We start from the raw sequence: 26,348 nt of genomic DNA, 5'->3' as shown, positions 1-26,348 counted from the left end.
GTGTGCAGAAAGCTGGGACTCAGTTGAGAACGTTGGGATGATAAAGATGCTTATGTTGTGTGCAGACAGCAGGGACTCAGGTGAGATCATTGGGATGATAAAGATTCTTATGTTGTGTGCAGACAGCTGGGACACAGGTGAGATCGTTGGGATTATAAAAATACTGATGTTGTGTGCAGACAGCTTGGACTCAGGTGAGATCTTTGGGATGATAAATATACTGATGTTGTGTGCAGAGAGCTGGGACTCAGGTGAGATAATTGGGATGATAAAGATGCTGATGTTGTGTGCAGACAGCTGGGACTCAGGTGAGATAATTGGGATGATAAAGATGCTGATGTTGTGTGCAGACAGCTGGGACTCAGGTGAGATCATTGGGATGATAAAGATGCTGATGTTGTGTGCAGACAGCTGGGACTCAGGTGAGATCATTGGGATGATAAAGATGCTGATGTTGTGTGCAGAGGGCTGGGACTCAGGTGAGATCATTGGGATGATAAAGATGCTGATGTTGTGGGCAGACAGCTGGGACTCAGGTGAGATAATTGGGATGATAAAGATGTTGATGTTGTGTGCAGACAGCTGGGATTCAGGTGAGATTATTGGGATGATAAAGATGCTGATGTTGTGTGCAGACAGCTGGGATTCAGGTGAGATCATTGGGTTGATAAAGATACTGATGTTGTGTGTAGACAACTGGGACTCAAGTGAGATCATTAGGATGATAAAGATGCTGATGTTGTGTGCAGACAGCTGGGACTCAGGTGAGATCATTGGGATGATAAAGATGCTGATGTTGTGTGCAGAGGGCTGGGACTCAGGTGAGATCATTGGGATGATAAAGATGCTGATGTTGTGTGCAGAGGGCTGGGACTCAGGTGAGATCATTGGGATGATAAAGATGCTGATGTTGTGGGCAGACAGCTGGGACTCAGGTGAGATAATTGGGATGATAAAGATGCTGATGTTGTGTGCAGACAGCTGGGATTCAGGTGAGATCATTGGGATGATAAAGATGCTGATGTTGTGTGCAGACAGCTGGGATTCAGGTGAGATCATTGGGTTGATAAAGATACTGATGTTGTGTGCAGACAGCTGGGATTCAGGTGAGATCATTGGGATGATAAAGATGCTGATGTTGTGTGCAGACAGCTGGGACTCAGGTGAGATCATTGGGATGATAAAGATGCTGATGTTGTGTGCAGAGGGCTGGGACTCAGGTGAGATCATTGGGATGATAAAGATGCTGATGTTGTGGGCAGACAGCTGGGACTCAGGTGAGATCATTGGGATGATAAAGATGCTGATGTTGTGTGCAGACAGCTGGGACTCAGGTGAGATAATTAGGATGATAAAGATGCTGATGTTGTGTGCAGGCAGCTGGGACTCAAGTGAGATCATTGGGATGATAAAGATGCTGATGTTGTGTGCAGGCAGCTGGGACTCAGGTGAGATCATTAGGATGATAAAGATGCTGATGTTGTGTACAGAAAGCTGGGACTCAGGTGAGATTGTTGGGATGATAAAGATGCTTATGTTGTGTGCAGACAGCTGGGACTCAGGTAAGCTCATTGGGATGATACAGGTGCCGATGTTGTGTGCAGACAGCTGGCACTCAGGTGATATCATTGGAATGATAAAGATACTGATGTTGTGTGCAGACAGCTGTGACTCAGTTGAGATCAGTAGGATGATAAAGATACCAATGCTGTGTGCAGACAGCTGAGATTCAAGTGAGATCATTGGGATGATAAAGATACTGATGTTGTGTGCAGACAGCTGGGGCTCAGGTGAGATCATTAGGATGATAAAGATACTGATGTTGTGTGCAGACAGCTTGGACTCAGGTGAGATCATTGGGATGATAAAGATGCTGATGTTGTGTGCAGACAGCTGGGATTCAGGTGAGATCATTGGGATGATAAAGATGCTGATGTTGTGTGCAGACAGCTGGGATTCAGGTGAGATCATTGGGATGATAAAGATACTGATGTTGTGTGAAGACAGCTGGGACTCAGTTGAGATCAGTAGGATGATAAAGATACTAATGTTGTGTGCAGATAGGTGAGACTCAGGTGAGATCATTGGGCTGATAAAGATACTGATGTTGTTTGCAGACAGCAGAGACTCAGGTGAGATCATTGGGGTGATAAAAATGCTGATGTGTGTAGACAGCTGGGACTCAAGTGAGATCATTGGGATGATAAAGATACTGATGTTGTGTGCAGACAGCTGAACTCAGGTGAGGTCTTTGGGATGATAAAGATGCTGTTGTGTGCAGACAGCTGGGACTCAGGTGAGATCATTAGGATGATAAAGATGCTGATGTTGTGTGTAGACAACTGGGACTCAGGTGAGATCATTGGGATGATAAAGATACTGATGTTCTGTGCAGACAGCTGGGACTCAGTTGATATCAGTAGGATGATAAAGATACTGATGTTGTGTGCAGATAGGTGAGACTCAGGTGAGATCATTGGGCTGATAAAGATATTGATGTTCTGTGCAGACAGCTTGGACTCAGTTAAGATCAGTAGGATGATAAAGATACCAATGCTGTGTGCAGACAGCTGAGATTAAAGTGAGATCATTGGGATGATAAAGATACTGATGTTGTGTGCAGACAGCTAGGACTCAGGTGAGATCAGTAGGATGATAAAGATACTGATGTTGTGTGCAGATAGCTGAGACTCAGGTGAGATCATTGGGATGATAAAGATACTGATTTTCTGTGCAGACAGCTGGGACTCAGTTGAGATCTGTAGGATGATAAATATACTAATGTTGTGTGCAGACAGCTGAGATTCAAGTGAGATCATTGGGATAATAAAGATACTGATGTTGTGTGCAGACAGCTGGAACTCAGGTGAGATCTTTGGGATGATAAAGATGCTGTTGTGTGCAGACAGCTGGGACTCAGGTGAGATCATTAGGATGATAAATATGCTGATGTTGTGAGTAGACAACTTGGACTCAGGGGAGATCATTGGGATGATAAAGATTCTGATGTCAGCAGACAGCTGGGATTCAAGTGAGATCATTGGGTTGATAAAGATACTGATGTTGTGTGTAGACAACTGGGACTCAAGTGAGATCATTAGGATGATAAAGATGCTGATGTTGTGTGCAGACAGCTGGGACTCAGGTGAGATCATTAGGATGATAAAGATGCTGATGTTGTGTGCAGAAAGCTGGGACTCAGTTGAGATCGTTGGGATGATAAAGATGCTTATGTTGTGTGCAGACAGCAGGGACTCAGGTGAGATCTTTGGGATGATAAAGATGCTGATGTTGTGTGCAGACAGCTGGGACACAGGTGAGATCGTTGGGATTATAAAGATGCTGATGTTGTGTGCAGACATCTGTGACTCAGGTGAGATCATTAGGATGATAAAGATGCTGATGTTGTGTGCAGAAAGCTGGGACTCAGTTGAGAATGTTGGGATGATAAAGATGCTTATGTTGTGTGCAGACAGCAGGGACTCAGGTGAGATCATTGGGATGATAAAGATGCTTATGTTGTGTGGAGACAGCTGGGACACAGGTGAGATCGTTGGGATTATAAAAATGCTGATGTTGTGTGCAGACAGCTTGGACTCAGGTGAGATCTTTGGGATGATAAATATACTGATGTTGTGTGCAGAGAGCTGGGACTCAGGTGAGATAATTGGGATGATAAAGATGCTGATGTTGTGTGCAGACAGCTGGGACTCAGGTGAGATCATTGGGATGATAAAGATGCTGATGTTGTGTGCAGACAGCTGGGACTCAGGTGAGATCATTGGGATGATAAATATGCTGATGTTGTGTGCAGAGGGCTGGGACTCAGGTGAGATCATTGGGATGATAAAGATGCTGATGTTGTGTGCAGACAGCTGGGATTCAGGTGAGATCATTGGGTTGATAAAGATACTGATGTTGTGTGTAGACAACTGGGACTCAAGTGAGATCATTAGGATGATAAAGATGCTGATGTTGTGTGCAGACAGCTGGGACTCAGGTGAGATCATTGGGATGATAAAGATGCTGATGTTGTGTGCAGACAGCTGGGACTCAGGTGAGATCATTGGGATGATAAAGATGCTGATGTTGTGTGCAGAGGGCTGGGACTCAGGTGAGATCATTGGGATGATAAAGATGCTGATGTTGTGGGCAGACAGCTGGGACTCAGGTGAGATCATTGAGATGATAAAGATGCTGATGTTGTGTGCAGACAGCTGGGACTCAGGTGAGATGATTGGGATGATAAAGATGCTGATGTTGTGTGCAGAGGGCTGGGACTCAGGTGAGATCATTGGGATGATAAAGATGCTGATGTTGTGGGCAGACAGCTGGGACTCAGGTGAGATAATTAGGATGATAAAGATGCTGATGTTGTGTGCAGGCAGCTGGGACTCAAGTGAGATCATTGGGATGATAAAGATGCTGATGTTGTGTGCAGGCAGCTGGGACTCAGGTGAGATCATTAGGATGATAAAGATGCTGATGTTGTGTACAGAAAGCTGGGACTCAGGTGAGATCGTTGGGATGATAAAGATGCTTATGTTGTGTGCAGACAGCTGGGACTCAGGTAAGCTCATTGGGATGATACAGGTGCCGATGTTGTGTGCAGACAGCTGGCACTCAGGTGATATCATTGGAATGATAAAGATACTGATGTTGTGTGCAGACAGCTGTGACTCAGTTGAGATCAGTAGGATGATAAAGATACCAATGCTGTGTGCAGACAGCTGAAATTCAAGTGAGATCATTGGGATGATAAAGATACTGATGTTGTGTGCAGACAGCTGGGGCTCAGGTGAGATCATTAGGATGATAAAGATACTGATGTTGTGTGCAGACAGCTTGGACTCAGGTGAGATCATTGGGATGATAAAGATGCTGATGTTGTGTGCAGACAGCTGGGATTCAGGTGAGATCATTGGGATGATAAAGATGCTGATGTTGTGTGCAGACAGCTGGGATTCAGGTGAGATCATTGGGATGATAAAGATACTGATGTTGTGTGAAGACAGCTGGGACTCAGGTGAGATTATTAGGATGATAAAGATACTGATGTTGTGTGAAGACAGCTGGGACTCAGTTGAGATCAGTAGGATGATAAAGATACTAATGTTGTGTGCAGACAGCTGAGATTCAAGTGAGATCATTGGGATAATAAAGATACTGATGTTGTGTGCAGACAGCTGGGATTCAGGTGAGATCATTAGGATGATAAAGATACTGATGTTGTGTGAAGACAGCTGGGACTCAGTTGAGATCAGTAGGATGATAAAGATACTAATGTTGTGTGCAGACAGCTGAGATTCAAGTGAGATCATTGGGATAATAAAGATACTGATGTTGTTTGCAGACAGCAGAGACTCAGGTGAGATCATTGGGGTGATAAAAATGCTGATGTGTGTAGACAGCTGGGACTCAAGTGAGATCATTGGGATGATAAAGATACTGATGTTGTGTGCAGACAGCTGAACTCAGGTGAGGTCTTTGGGATGATAAAGATGCTGTTGTGTGCAGACAGCTGGGACTCAGGTGAGATCATTAGGATGATAAAGATGCTGATGTTGTGTGTAGACAACTGGGACTCAGGTGAGATCATTGGGATGATAAAGATACTGATGTTCTGTGCAGACAGCTGGGACTCAGTTGATATCAGTAGGATGATAAAGATACTGATGTTGTGTGCAGATAGGTGAGACTCAGGTGAGATCATTGGGCTGATAAAGATATTGATATTCTGTGCAGACAGCTTGGACTCAGTTAAGATCAGTAGGATGATAAAGATACCAATGCTGTGTGCAGACAGCTGAGATTAAAGTGAGATCATTGGGATGATAAAGATGCTGATGTTGTGTGCAGACAGCTGGCACTCCGGTGAGATCATTAGGTTGATAAAGATACTGATGTTGTGTGCAGACAGCTAGGACTCAGGTGAGATCATTAGGATGATAAATATACTGATGTTGTGTGCAGACAGCTTGGACTCAGGTGAGATCATTGGGATGATAAAGCTACTGATATTGTGTGCAGACAGCTGAGACTCAGGTGAGATCATTAGGTTGATAAAGATGCTGATGTTGTGTGCAGACAGCTGGCACTCTGGTGAGATCATTAGGTTGATAAAGATACTGATGTTGTGTGCAGACAGTTGGGACTCAGGTGAGATCATTGGGATGATAAAGATACTGATGTTGTGTGCAGATAGCTGGGACTCAGTTGAGATCAGTAGGATGATAAAGATACTCATGTTTTGTGCAGGCAGCTGGGACTCAGTTGAGATCAGTAGGATGATAAAGATACTGATGTTGTGTGCAGATAGCTGAGACTCAGGTGAGATCATTGGGATGATAAAGATACTGATTTTCTGTGCAGACAGCTGGGACTCAGGTGAGATCAGTAGGATGATAAAGATACTGATGTTGTGTGCAGATAGCTGAGACTCAGGTGAGATCATTGGGATGATAAAGATACTGATTTTCTGTGCAGACAGCTGGGACTCAGTTGAGATCTGTAGGATGATAAATATAGATATTGACGGCAGATAAGAGCCATAGGCCCAGCAAGTCTGCCCCACCTTACCTAACAGTATAAACTTATCTAGTTCGTAGGATAGCCCTATGCTTGTCCCATGCATTTTTAAAGTCCCCCACAGTGTTTGTTGCTACTACCTCTTGAGGAAGTTTATTCCATAAATCAATCACTCTTTCTGTAAAGAAGTGCTTCCTCAAATTACTCCTGAATCTACTACCCTTTAGCTTGAGCTCATGACCCCTTGTTCTTGAATTTTCCATTTTATGTAAAATACCCACAGCCTCAGTTTTACTAAACCCTTTAATGTACTTGAAAGTTGCTATCATATCACCTCTTTCCCTTCTCTCCTCTAAGCTATACATATTTAGGTCATTGAGCCTATCCTGGTAAGTTTTATTTTTTAGACCATATATACTAATGTTGTGTGCAGACAGCTGAGATTCAAGTGAGATCATTGGGATAATAAAGATACTGATGTTGTGTGCAGACAGCTGGAACTCAGGTGAGATCTTTGGGATGATAAAGATGCTGTTGAGTGCAGACAGCTGGGACTCAGGTGAGATCATTAGGATGATAAATATTCTGATGTTGTGAGTAGACAACTGGGACTCAGGGGAGATCATTGGGATGATAAAGATTCTGATGTCAGCAGACAGCTGGGATTCAAGTGAGATCATTGGGTTGATAAAGATACTGATGTTGTGTGTAGACAACTGGGACTCAAGTGAGATCATTAGGATGATAAAGATGCTGATGTTGTGTGCAGACAGCTGGGACTCAGGTGAGATCATTAGGATGATAAAGATGCTGATATTGTGTGCAGAAAGCTGGGACTCAGTTGAGATCGTTGGGATGATAAAGATGCTTATGTTGTGTGCAGACATCTGTGACTCAGGTGAGATCGTTAGGATGATAAAGATGCTGATGTTGTGTGCAGAAAGCTGGGACTCAGTTGAGAACGTTGGGATGATAAAGATGCTTATGTTGTGTGCAGACAGCAGGGACTCAGGTGAGATCATTGGGATGATAAAGATGCTTATGTTGTGTGCAGACAGCTGGGACACAGGTGAGATCGTTGGGATTATAAAAATGCTGATGTTGTGTGCAGACAGCTTGGACTCAGGTGAGATCTTTGAGATGATAAATATAATGATGTTGTGTGCAGAGAGCTGGGACTCAGGTGAGATAATTGGGATGATAAAGATGCTGATGTTGTGTGCAGACAGCTCGGACTCAGGTGAGATCATTGGGATGATAAAGATGCTGATGTTGTGTGCAGACAGCTGGGACTCAGGTGAGATCATTTGGATGATAAAGATGCTGATGTTGTGTGCAGAGGGCTGGGACTCAGGTGAGATCATTGGGATGATAAAGATGCTGATGTTGTGGGCAGACAGCTGGGACTCAGGTGAGATAATTGGGATGATAAAGATGCTGATGTTGTGTGCAGACAGCTGGGATTCAGGTGAGATCATTGGGATGATAAAGATGCTGATGTGTGCAGACAGCTGGGATTCAGGTGAGATCATTGGGTTGATAAAGATACTGATGTTGTGTGTAGACAACTGGGACTCAAGTGAGATAATTGGGATGATAAAGATGCTGATGTGTGCAGAGGGCTGGGACTCAGGTGAGATCATTGGGATGATAAAGATGCTGATGTTGTGGGCAGACAGCTGGGACTCAGGTGAGATCATTGGGATGATAAAGATGCTGATGTTGTGTGCAGACAGCTGGGACTCAGGTGAGATAATTGGGATGATAAAGATGCTGATGTTGTGTGCAGAGGGCTGGGACTCAGGTGAGATCATTGGGATGATAAAGATGCTGATGTTGTGGGCAGACAGCTGGGACTCAGGTGAGATAATTGGGATGATAAAGATGCTGATGTTGTGTGCAGAGGGCTGGGACTCAGGTGAGATCATTGGGATGATAAAGATGCTGATGTTGTGGGCAGACAGCTGGGACTCAGGTGAGATCATTGGGATGATAAAGATGCTGATGTTGTGTGCAGACAGCTGGGACTCAGGTGAGATCATTGGGATGATAAAGATGCTGATGTTGTGTGCAGAGGGCTGAGACTCAGGTGAGATCATTGGGAGGATAAAGATGCTGATGTTGTGGGCAGACAGCTGGGAGTCAGGTGAGATCATTGGGATGATAAAGATGCTGATGTTGTGTGCAGACAGCTGGGACTCAGGTGAGATCATTGGGATGATAAAGATGCTGATGTTGTGTGCAGAGGGCTGGGACTCAGGTGAGATCATTGGGATGATAAAGATGCTGATGTTGTGGGCATACAGCTGGGACTCAGGTGAGATCATTGGGATGATAAAGATGCTGATGTTGTGTGCAGAGGGCTGGGACTCAGGTGAGATCATTGGGATGATAAAGATGCTGATGTTGTGTGCAGACAGCTGGGACTCAGGTGAGATCATTGGGATGATAAAGATGCTGATGTTGTGTGCAGACAGCTGGGACTCAGGTGAGATCGTTGGGATGATAAAGATGCTGATGTTGTGTGCAGACAGCTGGGACTCAGGTGAGATCGTTGGGATGATAAAGATGCTGATGTTGTGGGCAGACAGCTGGGACTCAGGTGAGATCTTCGGGATGATAAATATACTGATGTTGTGTGCAGACAGCTGGGACTCAGGTGAGATCGTTGGGATGATAAAGATACTGATGTTGTGTGCAGACAGCTGGGACTCAGGTGAGATCATTGGGATGATAAAGATGCTGATGTTGTGTGCAGACAGCTAGGACTCAGGTGAGATCATTGGGATGATAAAGATGCTGATGTTGTGTGCAGACAGCTGGGACTCAGGTGAGATCATTGGGATGATAAAGATGCTGATGTTGTGTGCAGACAGCTAGGACTCAGGTGAGATCATTGGGATGATAAAGATGCTGATGTTGTTTGCCTACATCTGAGATACCCTGTTCTGTGTGATGATTATATGTACCCCGGCTACTTAGTGCTTTGTTTTCTGTCAAATAAGCAACTAAATTAAATGATCAAATATATGATTTGTACTGAAGTTACATGGCCACTTACTTTCTCACATTTCAGCTGCTTGCTTTTTTTTATTTTGGACGATCTTGTCATGGAATAAGACACATAAGGGACACTCATGTCATATATTAATGCATCAGAATTCAAGTTCTGTTGCTTAAAATCTGCCTACAAATGAACGCTTTTAGGAATACAAAATTGTGAAATCTCTTGGGTGTTTATCTTATCTCTTTTGCAGTGGCCAGGCATTAATGAGTTTCTGCACTGATCAAACAATCACTGTGTAGCATGTTGTAAGGTCAGGGTGTGTGTTAAACAGGATGAACCACAGCATCTCTAGGTGCAGGGGTGAAAACATAGTTTTTCATGGGTTAATTGCATGTAAAATAAGCAAAATAAATAATGGAAGTGCAATAATATTACCACAGATAATAAAACGTTCTATAGCGACTCAGTGTTGAATTTACTTTAACTCCTATAAATCTATGTGATTTGTGTACAGACACAAAACCTTTTTTTTATTCTGTACTTCTCTTGCACTGTAATAGTCGTGTGCTGTGATCCATCCCAAACATCTGCTCATTCAGTCAGTCATTCGTCTGTTTGTTCCAGAGGAAAGCCGACGGCCTGGGTCTGGGCACATTATGGGCAAGGTTCTGGTGCCATCCTGCTTGATGAAGTAGAATGTAAAGGTGACGAGCCATCACTTGACCTGTGTCAGAAGAGTGAATGGGGACATCACAACTGTGACCACATTGAAGACGCTGGCGTGTCCTGTGACCCTTTCTCAGGTGAGCTTATGCTGTAGGTTAAGTATTGGTAAACGTTACATGAAACTTTCTAGTTATTTTTTCAATGATTAAAGGGGCATGAGAAATCAAAATTAAACTTTCATGTGTCAGACAGATCAGGCAAGTTTAAAATACTTGTTCAATGTATTTATATTATCTAATTTGCTTCATTCACTTGGTATCCTTTGTTGAAAAGCATACCTAGGTAGGCTTAGGAGCAGCAATGCAGTACTGGGAGCTAGCTGCTGATGGTGGCTTAACACAAAATCTTTGCTTTAAAGGGACATGAAACACAAACATTTTCTTTAATGATTCAGATAGAGAATACAATTTTAAACAACATTCCAATTTACTTCTATTATCAAATTTGCCTCATTGTCTTGTTGTAATTTGTTGAAGGAGCAGCACTGAACCCATTAGTGAGCTAATGACAATCGATATATATATGCAGCCACCAATCTGCAGCTTGCTGCTCCTGAGCTTACCTAGATAAACCTTTCAGCAAAGGATAACAAGTGAAGAAAGCTAATTAAATAATAGAACTAAATTGGAAAGTTGTGTAAAATTGTATTCTCTATCTGAATCATGAATGTCTAATTATGACTTTACTGTCCCTTTAAAGGGACAGTAAAGTCCAAATTAAATGTTCATGATTCAGATAGGGCATGTCATTTTAAACATTTTTCCAATTTACTTTTATCATCAAATTTGCTTTGTTCTCTTGGTATTCTTAGTTGAAAGCTAAAGCTAGGTAGGTTCATATGCTAATTTCTTAGCCCATGAAGGACGCCTCTTATCTGAATGCATTTGACAGTTTTTCACAGCTAGAGGGCGTTCCTTAATTTGTGCCATATAGATAACATTGTGCTCACGCCCGTGGAGTTATTTGAAAGTCATCACTAATTGCCTGAAATGCATGTCTGTCAAACGATCTAAGATAAGGGGGCCGTCTGCAGAAGGTTATAGATGCAAGGTTATTACAGAGGTAAAAAAAGGTATATTAATATAACAGTGTTGGTTATGCAAAACTGGGGAATGGTAAAAAAAGGGATTATCTATCTTTTTAAACAATAACATTTTTGATGTTTACTGTCCCTTTAAGTAAATCATTACGTCGAGTGTTTACTAATTGTTTACTGCCCATAAATACACAACAGCTGGTGCCTTTCTGGTGTTTTTTCACGTGAAAAGTACAACAGAGGCATAGCCCACAATAATACCGTCACCTTGACATGCTGTGATCTGAGTCACCAAAAGTGGCGTTTAAATAAAACGTGTATGATCGTGCAGTACGCTGTTTTATGCAGCTAATGAGTCGGGATGGGCAAATGTTTTGCAACATTAAAAAAATTAAACAAATTGTAATGCATTTGTTAGTTCGTTTCGTATTTCCAAGGCTTGTACAACATTCTAACATTCATTTAATGTAATAGTATTTCTAACGCTATCTTTAAATGTAATAGTCGAATTATGCAATATTTAAAATCGATTAAATTTGATACAATATATTTGTATCTATTATGTATAAATTTAATAAATTCCCTACCGCATGAACTATTAAACTTTTGAATAGTATTTGTTAAATTGAATATTTCATTCAAAATTTCAAATCTGGATATTCAATCTAATTTTGAACATTTGAAAACTAAAGCAACATTCAAAGTGACAAATAATATTTGTTTAACGAATTTTAAGGGGTTTTCGTCGTTATCAACATTAATTTGTCCGATACGAATAGCCACAGGACTCTTTGTTCAACCAAACAAATTGAATTTTCAACACATTCCCCGTCCCTACTAATGATGATTTTATCAGAGGTTTCCAGTATCGCACACCCAAGTGTTTTATAGTAGGGAAGAATGTCTTGTGTTCTTAAAGTATCAGGCAATGTTTTCTGGGAATATGGCTCACACTGGACAGAAAAGCAAACTATGCTTAGAATACTGACTTATCTTTTTTTATTTTCTACTATAAAATTATTTAAACTTAAGAATACGGCAATGGGTTTTATCGATTTAATAAAAATGTCTGATCAAGTAAATGATTACATTGCAAAATCCACTCATCTGTTTTTACTGTAAAATATCTCTAAAAATTGTGCTTGTTCAACTCCCTCCAGAATGCTTTTCTCATGCCTAAGCCTGTAAAATGCTACACACTGATAGGTTAGCTCAGAGCACAAGCTCACAACAATGCAGACTAGGAACAGGAATTTTAGCAGACTTGTGAAAGAGGCAGGACCGTCTTTAACACAGGGCAAATGGGGCAGCTGCCCAGGGCCCAGTCTCTGTTGAGGGGCCCAAGAGTCCTAAAAAAAAAAAATTTTTTTTTTTAATGGTTCATACCAGACTGCTGATGTGACATGGGGAACACACACATTAAGTCCTAATACTGTCACAGTCAAAAGTACTCTGCTTATATATTTTTTAAAAAAACTGTGTCAGACCGTGTTGGTGTCATGTGACATGCCAAGCTATTGCCATGTGCTGTTTTAGATGTGCACTGTGCAGCACTGAATGCAAAGCCCTAACTCGGCATCCAGCCATTCCCACTGCATCAGAAAAGATCCTACTGGAGTTACCACTGTTACCAGGTAACTGCTCTGGTGGTGGGGATTGTTTCTGGGTAGAGCTGACTGTAGGCGCATGCAGCAGAAAGCTGTAGCGGCAAGCACGTGAGGATTTGAGCATCTGTGCAGCTGCATACACTGCTCTCTTCAGTCTTGAGGCTGTGTGACTCATCTCACACTGTATCCATGCAGCCTTGGACAGACAGCATCCAGTCTGCTGGTCCCCTTAGCCCTGCTCTTTCTGCTGTGGCCCTAAGATCAACTAGCTGAAGTTTGTTAGGGGAACAGTGCTTTGTAGAAAGGTGTCAGTGGGAAGAATAAGTGAGTGCACACACGCCTCTCCCCATGCAGCATTGTCTAGTGCAGGGTGAGAGGGAACTTGTTCCTAGCAAAGAAGTGACATGTGCTGCTGTGGCTGATGTATAGTATCATGCTTATACTTCACACATTAATGTAAGGTTTATTTTTATAGTTTTTGTTTTCTCTCTGTCTCAGATTTTACAGCTTGCCATAGTAGTTCTGCTATTCCAGTCAGTAAACTTATATTTGTCTGCACCTCCATGCTTCCTCCTCAGTCTTTACCTTGCTTTGCTCCTGTTGGCTGCCCTAAATCTCTTTAACCAGCTAACCTCACACCAGAATCACATTCAAAAGAATATTAAATGAATCCACAGTGGAGGAATGTATATATTTATTTACTTATTAGTACTGCTTAGGTCCAGTTTCACATATTGCAATTTATTTCATTTTTTTTTTAAATGATTAGCCCAGCAGTGGATGATCCACTGTGGGGCTAATAATTAAAAAATAAAATAAAAATTGATTTAGTTGTTTTTTGGGATGTTGGGGTGGAGAGCGAAATTGCATGGGGTGGGGGGGCCAAGAAATTTTTTGCCCAGGGTCCAGTCAATATTAAAGAAGGGCCCTGGAAAGAGGAGCATCCCTGAACTGTTCTTGATTTGTAAAACCTTGTGGCAGTATTTTGAACCTTTATTTGTAATGCAGTGCTTAAATATGATCAATTTAATGTGTTTTTTTTATTGAAATCCTGCCACATTTTCTAACTTTATGCCACAACAAGACTTTATTTTAAGGTTGTTAGATGTATTATATCAACCCTGGGTTGGATTCCCTGTAGTGAAAAACTGCAAATTCACCAAATACTGAAATGTTGCAAATGACCAAAATACATATTTATAGTTTTTATTTTCTTCTTCTCGGCTCAATAACTTCTGCAGTTTCTTATTCTGCTTTCCCTGAGTAATATTTGTTTTGTGCAGTGCTCCAATAATTTCAAACATTCTAGTGTTTTAAATTTGCCGCTTCGCCTGTACTGTTCATAACTGTTTATATGTGTTTGTCAATATTTCACAGATGGCGCAATTAGATTATCCGGGGGCCAAGTTCCATCTGAAGGAAGAGTGGAAGTTTATTACAGTGGATCCTGGGGGTCTGTGTGTGATGATAACTGGACAGAACTCAATGCTCGGGTGGTCTGTAGACAGCTGGGGTTCAGGTGTGTCCCCAGTCTGATGACAGCAGATTACGTGTCACTGTATACAATGGACATGACATGTTTGGTTTATTTTTTTAGCAGCTTTACAATTCTTTTATATTAACTAAATATGTTTTTAGACATGTATATACCATTTTGTGTGGGTGAGAAAACTAATTTGTGAAAGTAGTTATTTAGTATATAGTTTTATATGTCAAAATTATTTAAAACTTTTATATATATATATCTTGAAACATGTGGCAAGCAATGTTTTTATACAGTTCCCAGTAAATCTATTTTGTATGCTGATGAGGGCATGTCACTTTTCACCAATAGTGCTGAGAGAATTGCACTTATAGGCCAGGAGTTAGGGATACAGTGTGCAAAAACATGCACTTCCTGTTAATTTCCATAAAAACCTAAGCAGTTTTAAGGCAAAATAACTTGCGGCCCCTGCATGGTGTTTTTTTTTAATTTTGTTTAGTATCCAGTAAAAGGGGCAGTAAAGGCTACAAATTTCTATTGTATTTGAAAGATACTCTAATGAAACGGGTTAAATTATTTCATGTGTGAAAAAGCTGATATGTTAATGCTTTTGATTTTTAATTTGCAGCTAACAAGAAGTGTATCTCTGTGTATAATTAATCCTTTAAGGGCCATCATAGTAAAACAAATTACATACATTAATTTGTTAGAGCATTTCATTTTAAATCTAGCGACCCCACTAAGGGGTTAAACACATAGTAGAATTTCCCGCTCAGGATCGGAGGAGCACTGCTGATCTCATGCAGAAAATGCTGCTGATCCAATCACCTGCACTAGTCACATGACCCAGTTGTATAACTAACACTGCTGATTGGATCAGGAACATTTTCCGCTCAGGTCCAGCAGGGCTATGTGGGTCCTAAGTGGTACTTCTTTATAGGGGGTTAAAAACATAGAGTTGCAGGGTCACAAGTCTTAAAATAACATGAATTAGAGCATGTAATTTTTCAATTATAATGGCCTTTTAAGAATTGATGGCCCACTGTCTGATGAGCGGAACTCACTCACATTGCCTCTCAAGCATAAACCCTGTTTTTTTTCACAGTACTATAATACATTGTTAAATTATTTGTTTAGATGCAACAACAAGATCAAATGACTAATACAGTTGTGTAAAAAAGTGCATGTTCTTTATGTATCAGTAACAATGTCAGCTCTCTGCAGTGCATCATCCAGCTCAGTGTCAGAGGGAGAATTTGGACCAGGACAAGGATTAATCTTTTTGGACGATGTGGTTTGTACTGGAACAGAACATTCACTTGTGGAATGCGCACACAGTAGCTGGGGCCAGCACGACTGTTCACATTCGGAGGATGTCGGCGTTCGCTGCTTATCTGACAGTAACGACATTATCAGAGAACCCTCAGGTAAATACCAGGGCAGTGCTGAAGTCACACGCTGCTCTTTATACCAACTAAACTGTCAGTACAACATTCAGACAGTAAAGAGTTACAGGAAGTTAAGTCTGGCACTAAACAAATTACATTGCTCGATATAACTTAGGTTAGAATATTATTTAATTATATCTCAGTAGTAGCCTCCAAACGTATTATATATTTACATAACTATATTTTTTATAAAAAATTAATATTTATTCCTTAGTTCTGATCAGTTAAGCTTTATATACACATCAAATATATTTATGTAGATAATAGATTATGAATCAATTATATATGTCTATGTTGTTACAATTTTCTCTACAAAGCAAGCCATAAAATATATTTATATGAATTAAACTTAGCTCCAAATGAATCGCCTATTAAAATATCACAGATGAGTATACCAGAACAATCTATAATTAGCCAGCAACTCTGATTCAATAAGTCTAATGGAATTTCCAGAGAAATAGAATTCACTCTTAAACCCAGAGATTGTTACACAATACTACCAATTCGACATATGCCATATGCCAATTAATCTACCATGATATAACTTCTTATTTAGCCACAATAAAACAAATTCTAAAATATATCACAATAACTGCAGTTAACTTATGACATAAAATATATAAATCCTTTCTTAATAATAATATTTAACACCAGTACACTTACTACCCTAGTCTAATCAATATTAAATATAAGAATAAGATACCTTTTAACTCACAGCTGCAGCTATACTATGCTATAAATAATTTATTGGCTAAAATCTATTACAAATAAAAATAACCATTAATACATTACCACACAACCAATATTTAAATCTGCGATTCATTAAACAATTAACCCCATGGATATTTGCATGAGACATGAAGCTGCTCTGTCTGACTGAGCGTCACTAATCATTTTCAGCTCCGCCAGTGCGGCTTGTGGACGGAGAGAGCACTAAGGAAGGCAGAGTGGAAATCTTCCTACACGGGGAGTGGGGGAGCGTATGTGATGATGGGTGGACAGACGACGACGCAGTTGTGGTTTGCAGACAGCTGGGACACAGGTGGAGTGAATCCTGTAAATATATAGCACAAAACTATTAGGTGACATATGTGTGACATAAACCAGTAGACATCAGAAATGAACACTCAGCATCATAAAATAGCCACCAGGCTCTGTTCTCCTAAATACATATTTCTAAATATATATATCATATTTATTGGTAAAAAAATAAATAAACACAGTATAGCACTTTATTAAATATGAATATTGCATAAATATGATTTCACATGTTTCCATCTACTTGACTGCAAAGGGCTCTAATGCACTGTATGTATTTATGTGTTTATATGTGTTTTACTGTATATTACTGGACATATTCCACTTTCCAAAGTTCTTCAATTACAGGATAATGTTATATTTATTCTTAAATACAAATTTCTATATATATCTTTATATTCTTATAGATATATAGGTATAGATATGTTTTTTACATGAACACTATCAGATATATATATATATATATATATATATATAAATATATTTAATAATAAAAAGTACATTATTTTCTATGTGAAGAACATAGGAATGTAAAATATGTGTTTTGCACATTGTGTTTCTCGATTTAGATCTTAACACGGTTGGGTTAGCACACATGATAACTTAGTATTATTAAGGAGCGTTATTGAAATGTTACATATAAAATATTTAAAAAAATTAATAAAATTATTTAAAAAAATTAAATATACTGTAAAATATTCTATATATTTTACAGTATGTTTAATAATATTTAATAATTAAAAAAATATTTTATAATTAATATTTTTTTGTAACTAGAACTTAAGTTTTTCGAAAATGTTATAGGTGGGGAAAAAACAGAAATAAATCACCCATTTCAAATAAAGGTAAAGGAGCAATTAGTAAACAATTTCATTCACTCCAGTAGGTAAAATATATAGTTGGGAACACATTGAAAGGGAAAAATATTAGAGTACACTGTCCCTTTAAGCATTGATTATGTCAGTTGAGGTATCCATTACGAAGTGCCGGGCAAAAAACGCATTGGACGGATTCAGTTGTGTTTTTTTCCATGATTTTATACAGTTGCAATCGAGTAGCTTCACATGTCTGTCAGATATTTCATCTCCATTTTGGAATAGTATTTATTTGTGTGGTCAGTGTTTTGCACTCCTATATTTTTGTGGTCTAGAACCTCCCCTGGCTCATGTCCCTGTACTACAATAATCACAAAAAGAGGGCGAACCTTAAGAGAAGCCAGGGCTAAAATGGAGCTGAACAAATTGTAACAATACAAACACTGGGTTATTCCAAATGCCAGCACCAAAATGGCATCAATGTAAATACTGCAAAGAGCTAGGATTATGGTTAACGCCTTAGCTACTAGACTGGACTATGAAGAATTTTCAGAGCTGGCAGTATTTGAGGTGCTTCATTTTGGCCAGTACCATGTTGTTGTTGTTGACATTACAATAGAGAATTAAGAGTATCTGTAGAGGATGCAACATTAATACATTTGTATTTCTGTTGCACTTTTCCTTCCTTAAACATAGTTCAAGCAATGGTGAATTCTATTCCAGTATTTTCTTGACCACTTCAGCTGGAAGGCATTACCAAAAAGGACCTTATTACTGTATGTCCCTCTACCTTTGCTTTGTTCTGATTTTCAGAGGTTTTGCTAAAGCCAGAACAATGGCATATTTTGGAGAAGGACAAGGACCAATTCACCTGGATAATGTTGAATGTAATGGAACAGAGAGCACACTGGCAGAGTGCAGGAAGCAGGATAGCGGGATACACAACTGTTGGCACAGTGAGGACGCTGGCGTGATCTGCGACTACGCAGAGAAGCAGGTCAGCGAGATAAAGAGCACAGGTAACCTGACACCCAATCACACCTGGCATAACTATCTATTTCTTTACAAAGATAAGAGCTCTATATAAAGAATTAGATCTGCTGCTGGGATTATACAAATCTCCCATGGTGCATCTGGCTGGAAAATGGTTTGTGAACTTGTTCGTAGGTTTGTTTATTACATATCTGATAAAGGACTAATAAAATGACATAATTTTTTTTTATTTTTTTTTATATTTCAAAAGCTTTATTGGTTGAATGTGCTCATGTATACATAATAATATACTTCAAAAGAATAAGATCATACAGCTTTTACAAGAACAACTAGTATCTCAAATTTTGTACAAATGCTAACTGCATCATAAAATATAATTTGTACATTCAACGTTCTTGAGAAGATAAAAAGTAGAGAAAGAACATTCAGAACATAACAATTCGCTATAGAATTCTAACATCAATTGTCTTAGTGGGTCTACTGCGTCTACGATTATCTATGTTCTCAACTGTGCACATCTGTTCCTTGACTCATGAAACAGAGGTAGATGGAAGACACAGTCAACCCATCCCTCTTTACATTGTATATTTGAGTTATAAACATGTAAGGAATGTAAAAAGAGAGGGTTAGGTCATTTTTCAAAGGATATTAAACAATCAAAGCTTAACATATCGCTATAGTAAAAATGACATAATTTTAATGTCACTATCATTGTCAGACTAATCTGGATTTAAATGATAGGCATTACAGGAAAGGAAAATAGATTTTTTTTTCTTTATGTATATCTGATGTTCCTGTGCTGAGGAAGATAAATATATATAATTTTGATGTATATCACTGTCCACCAGAATAGCAGTAGAGCTATTCCAGTGAGAAATCCGTTGTTATACACTTTGCTTGATTAATCAGCTCACAGCAAAAGAGATAAGATAAACCATACAACAGAGGCTTTAGGGGGTATATTCAGTGAGCACAAAACTAGTAATATTTTGTAATGTACATTAGTTTTAAATGATTCTAAAACATTTATTGTGTCAGCAATTCAGTGCTTATTTACTGATATAAACATATGCTATGTATTAAATATTGCTTTCATATCCACATAAACATCATCACTTCCCCCAGCATTACAAAAGCTAAAACTATAGGGCAGACTGAACCCAGAGGGGCAGTTACAGGATACATGTTAAAAAGACTGTATTAGATTGTCCTCAACCGGTGTTGAATATTTGTGGAATGCTAAGGAGAACATTTAATATACAGACATCAGCCCTTCTGGCTTTTTGGTACAGTAAAGTGTAGGAGCGGAACCATCAATGGTGCAGCCAGTGCAGTGGTACCAGGCCCCAAGAGCTGAGGAGGCCTATAGAAGCTATATGTAGCCGTGTATAGTCCTAATGCAGGGGAGCCTTTTATTAGTGCAGGTTGCAGGTCCATATTATCTATCTATCTATCTATCTATCTATTATATCTATCTATCTATCTAGCCTTTAAATCACTACACAGACCAGCATTAATACTCTTACTATTGCTTACTACGGAGTTATCTTTGGGGCGCCCCATAACTATTTTGCACCAGGGCCCATTGAGTAAGTCTGCTACTGTGTGTAATGTTATAATGTTTTTAAAAAGTAGAACAAAGATTTAAAATGTCAGAATTTAGTTCTATTTTGTAATGTTATAATTATAATTATGTTTACAAATTAATGGCACCTCTATTAAACCTCTCTTTATCAACTAGCCGGGGCGCCATCCATGTGCGGCATTCGTCCTGTGCATCGGCGCAAGAAAAGAATTATAGGTGGATCAAAATCCATCAGGTATTATAAGGCACTTAATACAAATGTATTATGTATTAAAAGTAAATTTCACGTGCATTATGTATTAAAGGGACAGTCAAGTCAAAATGAAACGTTCATGATTCAGATAGGGCATGCAATATCCAGTTTACTTTCATAATCAAATTTGCTTTGTTCTCTTGGTAATCTTTGAAGGCTAAACCTAGGTAGGCTTATATGCTAATTTCTAAGCCTTTGAAGGCTGCCTCTTATCTCAGTGCATTTTATTAGCTTTCACAGCTAGACAGAGTTAATAGTTCATGTGTGCCATATAGATAACAGTGTCTACTGATTGGCTAAAATGCAAGTCTGTCAAAAGAACAGAAATAACGGGGCAGTCTGCAGAGGCTAAGATAAAAGGTAATCACAGAGGTAAAAAGTATATTAATATAACCGTGTTGGTTATGCAAAACTGGGGAATGGGTAATAAAAGGGATTATCTATCTTTTTAAACAATAAAAAAAAATCATGGAGACTGTCCCTTTAAATTTGACTCCCATGTGTATTATATATTTAATATGACTCACATGTGCATTATGTATTAAATGTGACTCCACTAGTTACTATTTGTTGGCTATGTTCTTAGTACCCCCAATTATTCTGATCTAGACCCACTAATGTATACATTGCTTTAAACTGTACAGTGTTCTAATAATTAAGCTTCATTTTGGGAAATTAAAATGTCATTTAGCTGAAGATGATCCCTGTCAAGAGACAAGAAAAACAGGAGCGCAAGTCCGTGCACCAAACAGGACTTGCGCTCCTGTTTTTCTTGTCTCTTGACAGGGATCATCTTCAGCTATCATTTGTATCCACGGATTCATCACCAGTGGATTTAAAGGAGCAGCAGGACAGTGTGAGAAATAAGAACTGTGGACTCTATGTATATGAATTGCAACATTTGATGTATTTCTTTTCCTGTTTTGAACATATATTTGGTAAGAACTTGCTTTTCCAATATGTTCTATAACTTATAGATTTGGTGTGAATGAATTATTAGTTTAATAATTTCTTAGATTGTGTATTTGACTCTATTACTTTGAAGTGTCTATTTTTGATGTATTAATTATCAAGTTAGTAGGGTTAATTCTAAACTATCCTTAGTTGGCGCTTTGGGAATTTATTTTATAAAATGTCATTTAGATTTGTATCTTGTATGGTTGTGTAATATTAAATAAAATAATTATGTGGAACACGTTTTCTGCACTGTCCTACTGCAGGGGGGGTTGGCCATGGCAGGCATCTCTGAGGCTGAAGGGATTCCACAAAGAGACACGGCTGTTGTGTGGCGCTACACTTATCAGCTCATGCTGGCTTCTCACAGCGGCTCACTGCTTTAAAAGGTCGGTAACACATAGAGAAGAACAAATATTTTATCTGTGTTTATCTGAAAGCAGAAAATAATAATTACAAAAGTGCTTTAAATGGATATTAAACACTTATAAATCATAGATGGAAATAATTTATTTATAGCAGTAAAATAATAATAATTAATACATGTATATGTTAGAATGACATTAGCTTTTAAATATTGACAAAATAAGGGTGACATTCTAATGTCTATAAAGCAGTGGGCACCGCCATATTGTAGCTTCTTTTCCTGCTAAGACCAATTAGAGACTTTGTAGAGTGTGCAACCAATGTCTGTGTGACTCACAGCTGTTTCTACACTTTCACTTTTAACAGGAAGCCCACTATATTCAGAATTAAATTACAGGAAAAGGGAACAAAATAAATAATGGATGTATTTTGCAAAGTTTTACTACATTATATAATTAAGCATTTTATCTTAAAGGGACAGTCTTGTCAAAATTAAACTTTCATGCAATGAAACGTATTATAATTTTTGTCTTTTTCATTTATTTATTTGTTGGATAGCAGGTATTCCTCTGCTGAACCATGTAGATTTCATGCCTGTTTAAGTGTGACCCTATCAACCAATAAAGCTCTGAGAGATGTTTATTTTAACCAATGAGAATTAGTACAGCAGTATGAATTTTACTAACTATGAAGGGGAGGTGTGTGCTGCTCCAGAAGCAATTTCGTTAGAGCATGTCATTTAAAGGGACAGTCTAGTCAAAATTAAACTTTCAGCATTCAGATAGGGCGTGCAATTGTAAACAACTTTCCAATTCACTTTTATCATCAAATTTGCTTTGTTTTCTTGGTATTCTTTGCTGAAAGCTAAACCTAGGTAGGCTTATATGCTAATTTTAATCCCTTGAAGGCCGCCTCTTATCTTAGTGCATTTGACAGTTTATCACAGCTAGACATCCCTGATTTGATGTGTGTCATATAGATAACATTGCACTCACTCCTGTGTAGTTATTTATGAGTCAGCACTTATTGGCTGCAATGCAAGTCTGTCAAATGAACTGAAAAAAAGGGGGCAGTCTGCAGAGGCAGGTAAAAAGTATATTAATAAAACAGTATTGGTTATGCAAAACTGGGGAATGGGTAATAAAGGGATTATCTATCTTTTAAAACAATAACTATTCTGGAGTAGACTGTCCCTTTAAGACTATTGGCCCTACACTACTGTGTGTTTAATCCCTGCAAATAAGGGCCCGGGAAGCACTACTGGTCTTCAATGGAAACCACTGATGATCCAATCAGCAGCACTAGTTGCACATCTTAGTAGTGCAACAGCGCTGCTGATTGAATCAGCAGCAGTTTAGGCTCTGGACCAGCAGTGCTCTGCGGGTGCCCAGAAGCACTTATACTCTATGTTTTACACCTTTGCAGGGATTTAACACACAGGGCCAGATTAGGAGTGCTCAAGCATTAATTGTGCTAGAAGTAAGCATTTTGCGCTCGTCGGGTTGCGCACATATTACAAGTTGAAAGAAAACAGTTTTTGCTTTTGCAGTAACTCGACTAGTGCAAAAATCCAAAGTTAGAATATGGTGTGCGTGTTCATGTATTCGCCCATAGAAGACAATTGAGGGGAATTTTTTTTTTACTGAATTTTAAAATACTTTTATAGAACAAAGAACAAAGATGATGCAAATGACCTTGTAGTTCTGCATAACCAAATTTTATATTTACAAAATAAAATAGGGAGACGCAATAAGGAAAAGCCGACTATTTCTGTGTAAATATAAAGGGGACGATTTTTCATCGGTTTGTCCAACATGATCTGCTCAGCGGATCATGTCCGACAGACATCTATGAATGCCGACCGCATACATTGTCAGCATTTATCATTGCACAAGCAGTTCTGGTGAACTGCTTGTGCAATGCCGCCCCCTGCAGATTCAAGGTCAATCATCCGCTAGCAGGGGGTGTCAATCAGCCCGATCATATAGGATCGGGCGGATTGATGTCTGCAGCCTCAGAGCAGGCGGACCAGTTATGGAGCAGCGGTCTTTAGACCGCTGCTTCATAACTGCTGTTTACGGCGAGCCTGAAGGATCACGCGGAAACAGGGGCATTCCATTCGGAGCTTGATAATTCAGCCCCATAGTCTGAATACTTCCTGACATCCTCAGCATCAGGGCTATAGCCTATATCCAGGGGTGAGATTCCAAAATGTTAGTAACAGATTCTGGTGGGATTCGAAAATTTTAGCAACATGTTCTGGTGGGATTCCCGAAATGTTAGTAACAGGTTCTGGTGGGATTCAGAAATGTTAGTAACAGATTCTGGTGGGATTCCCGAAATGTTAGTAACAGGTTCTAGTAGGATTTGAAAATATTAGTAACAGGTTCTGGTGGGATTAGAAAATGTTAGTAACAGGTTCTGGTGGGATTCCCAAAATGTTAGTAACAGGTTCTGGTGGGATTCGAAAATGTTAGTAACAGGTTCTGGTGGGATTCCCGAAATTTTAGTAACAGGTTCTTGTGGGATTCCCGAAATGTTAGTAACAGGTTCTGGTGGGATTCTTGAAATGTTAGTAACAGGTTCTGGTGGGATTCAGAAATGTTAGTAACAGGTTCTGGTGGGATTCCCGAAATGTTAGTAACAGGTTCTGGTGGGATTTGAAAATGTTAGTAACAGGTTCTGGTGGGATTCCCGAAATGTTAGTAACAGGTTCTGGTGGGATTCCCGAAATGTTAGTAACAGGTTCTGGTGGGATTCGAAAATGTTAGTAACAGGTTCTGGTGGGATTCCCGAAATGTTAGTAACAGGTTCTGGTGGGATTCGAAAATGTTAGTAACAGGTTCTGGTGGGATTCCCGAAATTTTAGTAACAGGTTCTGGTGGGATTCCCGAAATGTTAGTAACAGGTTCTGGTGGGATTCACGAAATGTTAGTAACAGGTTCTGGTGGGATTCAGAAATGTTAGTAACAGGTTCTGGTGGGATTCCCGAAATGTTAGTAACAGGTTCTGGTGGGATTCAGAAATGTTAGTAACAGGTTCTGGTGGGATTCTAAAATGTTAGTAACAGGTTCTGGTGGGATTCCCGAAATGTTAGTAACAGGTTCTGGTGGGATTCAGAAATGTTAGTAACAGGTTCTGGTGGGATTTGAAAATGTTATTAACAGGTTCTGGTGCGATTCCCGAAATGTTAGTAACAGGTTCTGGTGGGATTCAGAAATGTTAGTAACAGGTTCTGGTGGGATTTGAAAATGTTATTAACAGGTTCTGGTGCGATTCCCGAAATGTTAGTAACAGGTTCAGGTGGGATTTTGGAAATGTTAGTAACAAGTTCTGGTGGGATTGAGAAATGTTAGTAACAGGTTCTGGTGGGATTGAGAAATGTTAGTAACAGGTTCTGGTGGGATTTTGGAAATGTTAGTAACAGGTTCTGATGGGATTGAGAAATGTTAGTAACAGGTTCTGGTGGGATTGAGAAATGTTAGTAACAGGTTCTATAACTTCTCTATAATAGAAAACATTGCACTTAGGACAGGTTCTAAAGAGCTGGTGAGAGCCGGCTGAATCCCACCACTGACTATATCTGATAACTCTTCTGACATATGTTGAATTAAAACCAGACAGATTTCCCCATCATACAATTTCTTTGCCTCATAGATTCGGAGAGCGCCCACACCGCTACATGATCAGAGTTGGAGATTACCATACTGGCGTAGACGATGAGTTTGAGAGAGAGTTACCTGTACAGCGGATCGTTATTCATAAGAAATACCAGTCAAGCAGCAATGACAATGATATTGCGCTAGTGCGAGTGCAGGGCAAGGAGAGGCAGTGCTTACCCTTCAGTTACCACGTCCTACCCATCTGCCTCCCAGAGAAGAAGGAAAAAGCTCTCCACCAGCAGACGTGTTTTATCTCTGGATGGGGAGATACAGGTAATTAATGTACAGCAGGTTTTTCTAACTAGCAATGTCAGATTTATTATAAACCTACCTAAAGGGATATTGTAATGAAAAATGTTCAACCATCCTAATAAAAGAGCAGCAATTACACATTTGCATGAAAAAAATATTAAATGGACATAAAACAAAAAATTAAACTTTCTGATAAAGGTAGAGCAAGCAATTTACTTCTGATGTATTTCAATCATTACATTTATTTTGTTCTCTTGGTATCCTTTGTTGAATTGCATACTTATTTATGCTCATGAGCATGCGCGTGTCTAGAGCACTATATGGAGGCAGTAACAATGTTTGTAACTGTTATACATTGTGGCAAACATTGCTGCCGTTAAAAGTGTATACAGATATTACAAATGTTGAAGCAACACTTAGATTACAAGTAGAGCACTAATTTATTGTGCACCCGCAAATTTGCTTGTTTACTGGTACGCGATAAAAAAACAGCCATTACAAGTAGTTAATTATTGCTACCACAAGATCTCTGGTTATTTTTATAAATGTCCCCCAATTGACCCTTATTTTTGAATAAGATAACTGCAAGAAGCAG

At 39.3% G+C, this 26,348-nt stretch overlaps 1 protein-coding gene across 3 annotated transcripts in view; it reads left to right on the top strand.

Moving 5' to 3' along the window:
- LOC128639809 (neurotrypsin-like) overlaps positions 1–26,348 on the top strand; it is a 114,163-nt gene that overhangs the window by 70,854 nt on the left and 16,961 nt on the right. For all 3 annotated transcript variants that reach the window (XM_053691998.1, XM_053691999.1, XM_053692000.1), the window contains 8 exons: positions 10,160–10,338; positions 14,282–14,423; positions 15,612–15,814; positions 16,736–16,877; positions 18,502–18,707; positions 20,423–20,501; positions 21,740–21,862; positions 25,497–25,774. In XM_053691998.1, coding sequence (XP_053547973.1) covers positions 10,160–10,338; positions 14,282–14,423; positions 15,612–15,814; positions 16,736–16,877; positions 18,502–18,707; positions 20,423–20,501; positions 21,740–21,862; positions 25,497–25,774 — 1,352 coding nt within the window. The remainder of the gene's footprint in view (positions 1–10,159; positions 10,339–14,281; positions 14,424–15,611; positions 15,815–16,735; positions 16,878–18,501; positions 18,708–20,422; positions 20,502–21,739; positions 21,863–25,496; positions 25,775–26,348) is intronic.

This window comes from Bombina bombina, chromosome 9 (assembly GCF_027579735.1).
Source record: "Bombina bombina isolate aBomBom1 chromosome 9, aBomBom1.pri, whole genome shotgun sequence".
Taxonomy (NCBI): domain Eukaryota; kingdom Metazoa; phylum Chordata; class Amphibia; order Anura; family Bombinatoridae; genus Bombina; species Bombina bombina.
The sequence above is the reverse complement of the archived record's forward strand: the minus strand, read 5'-3'. Positions and strand labels throughout refer to the sequence as shown.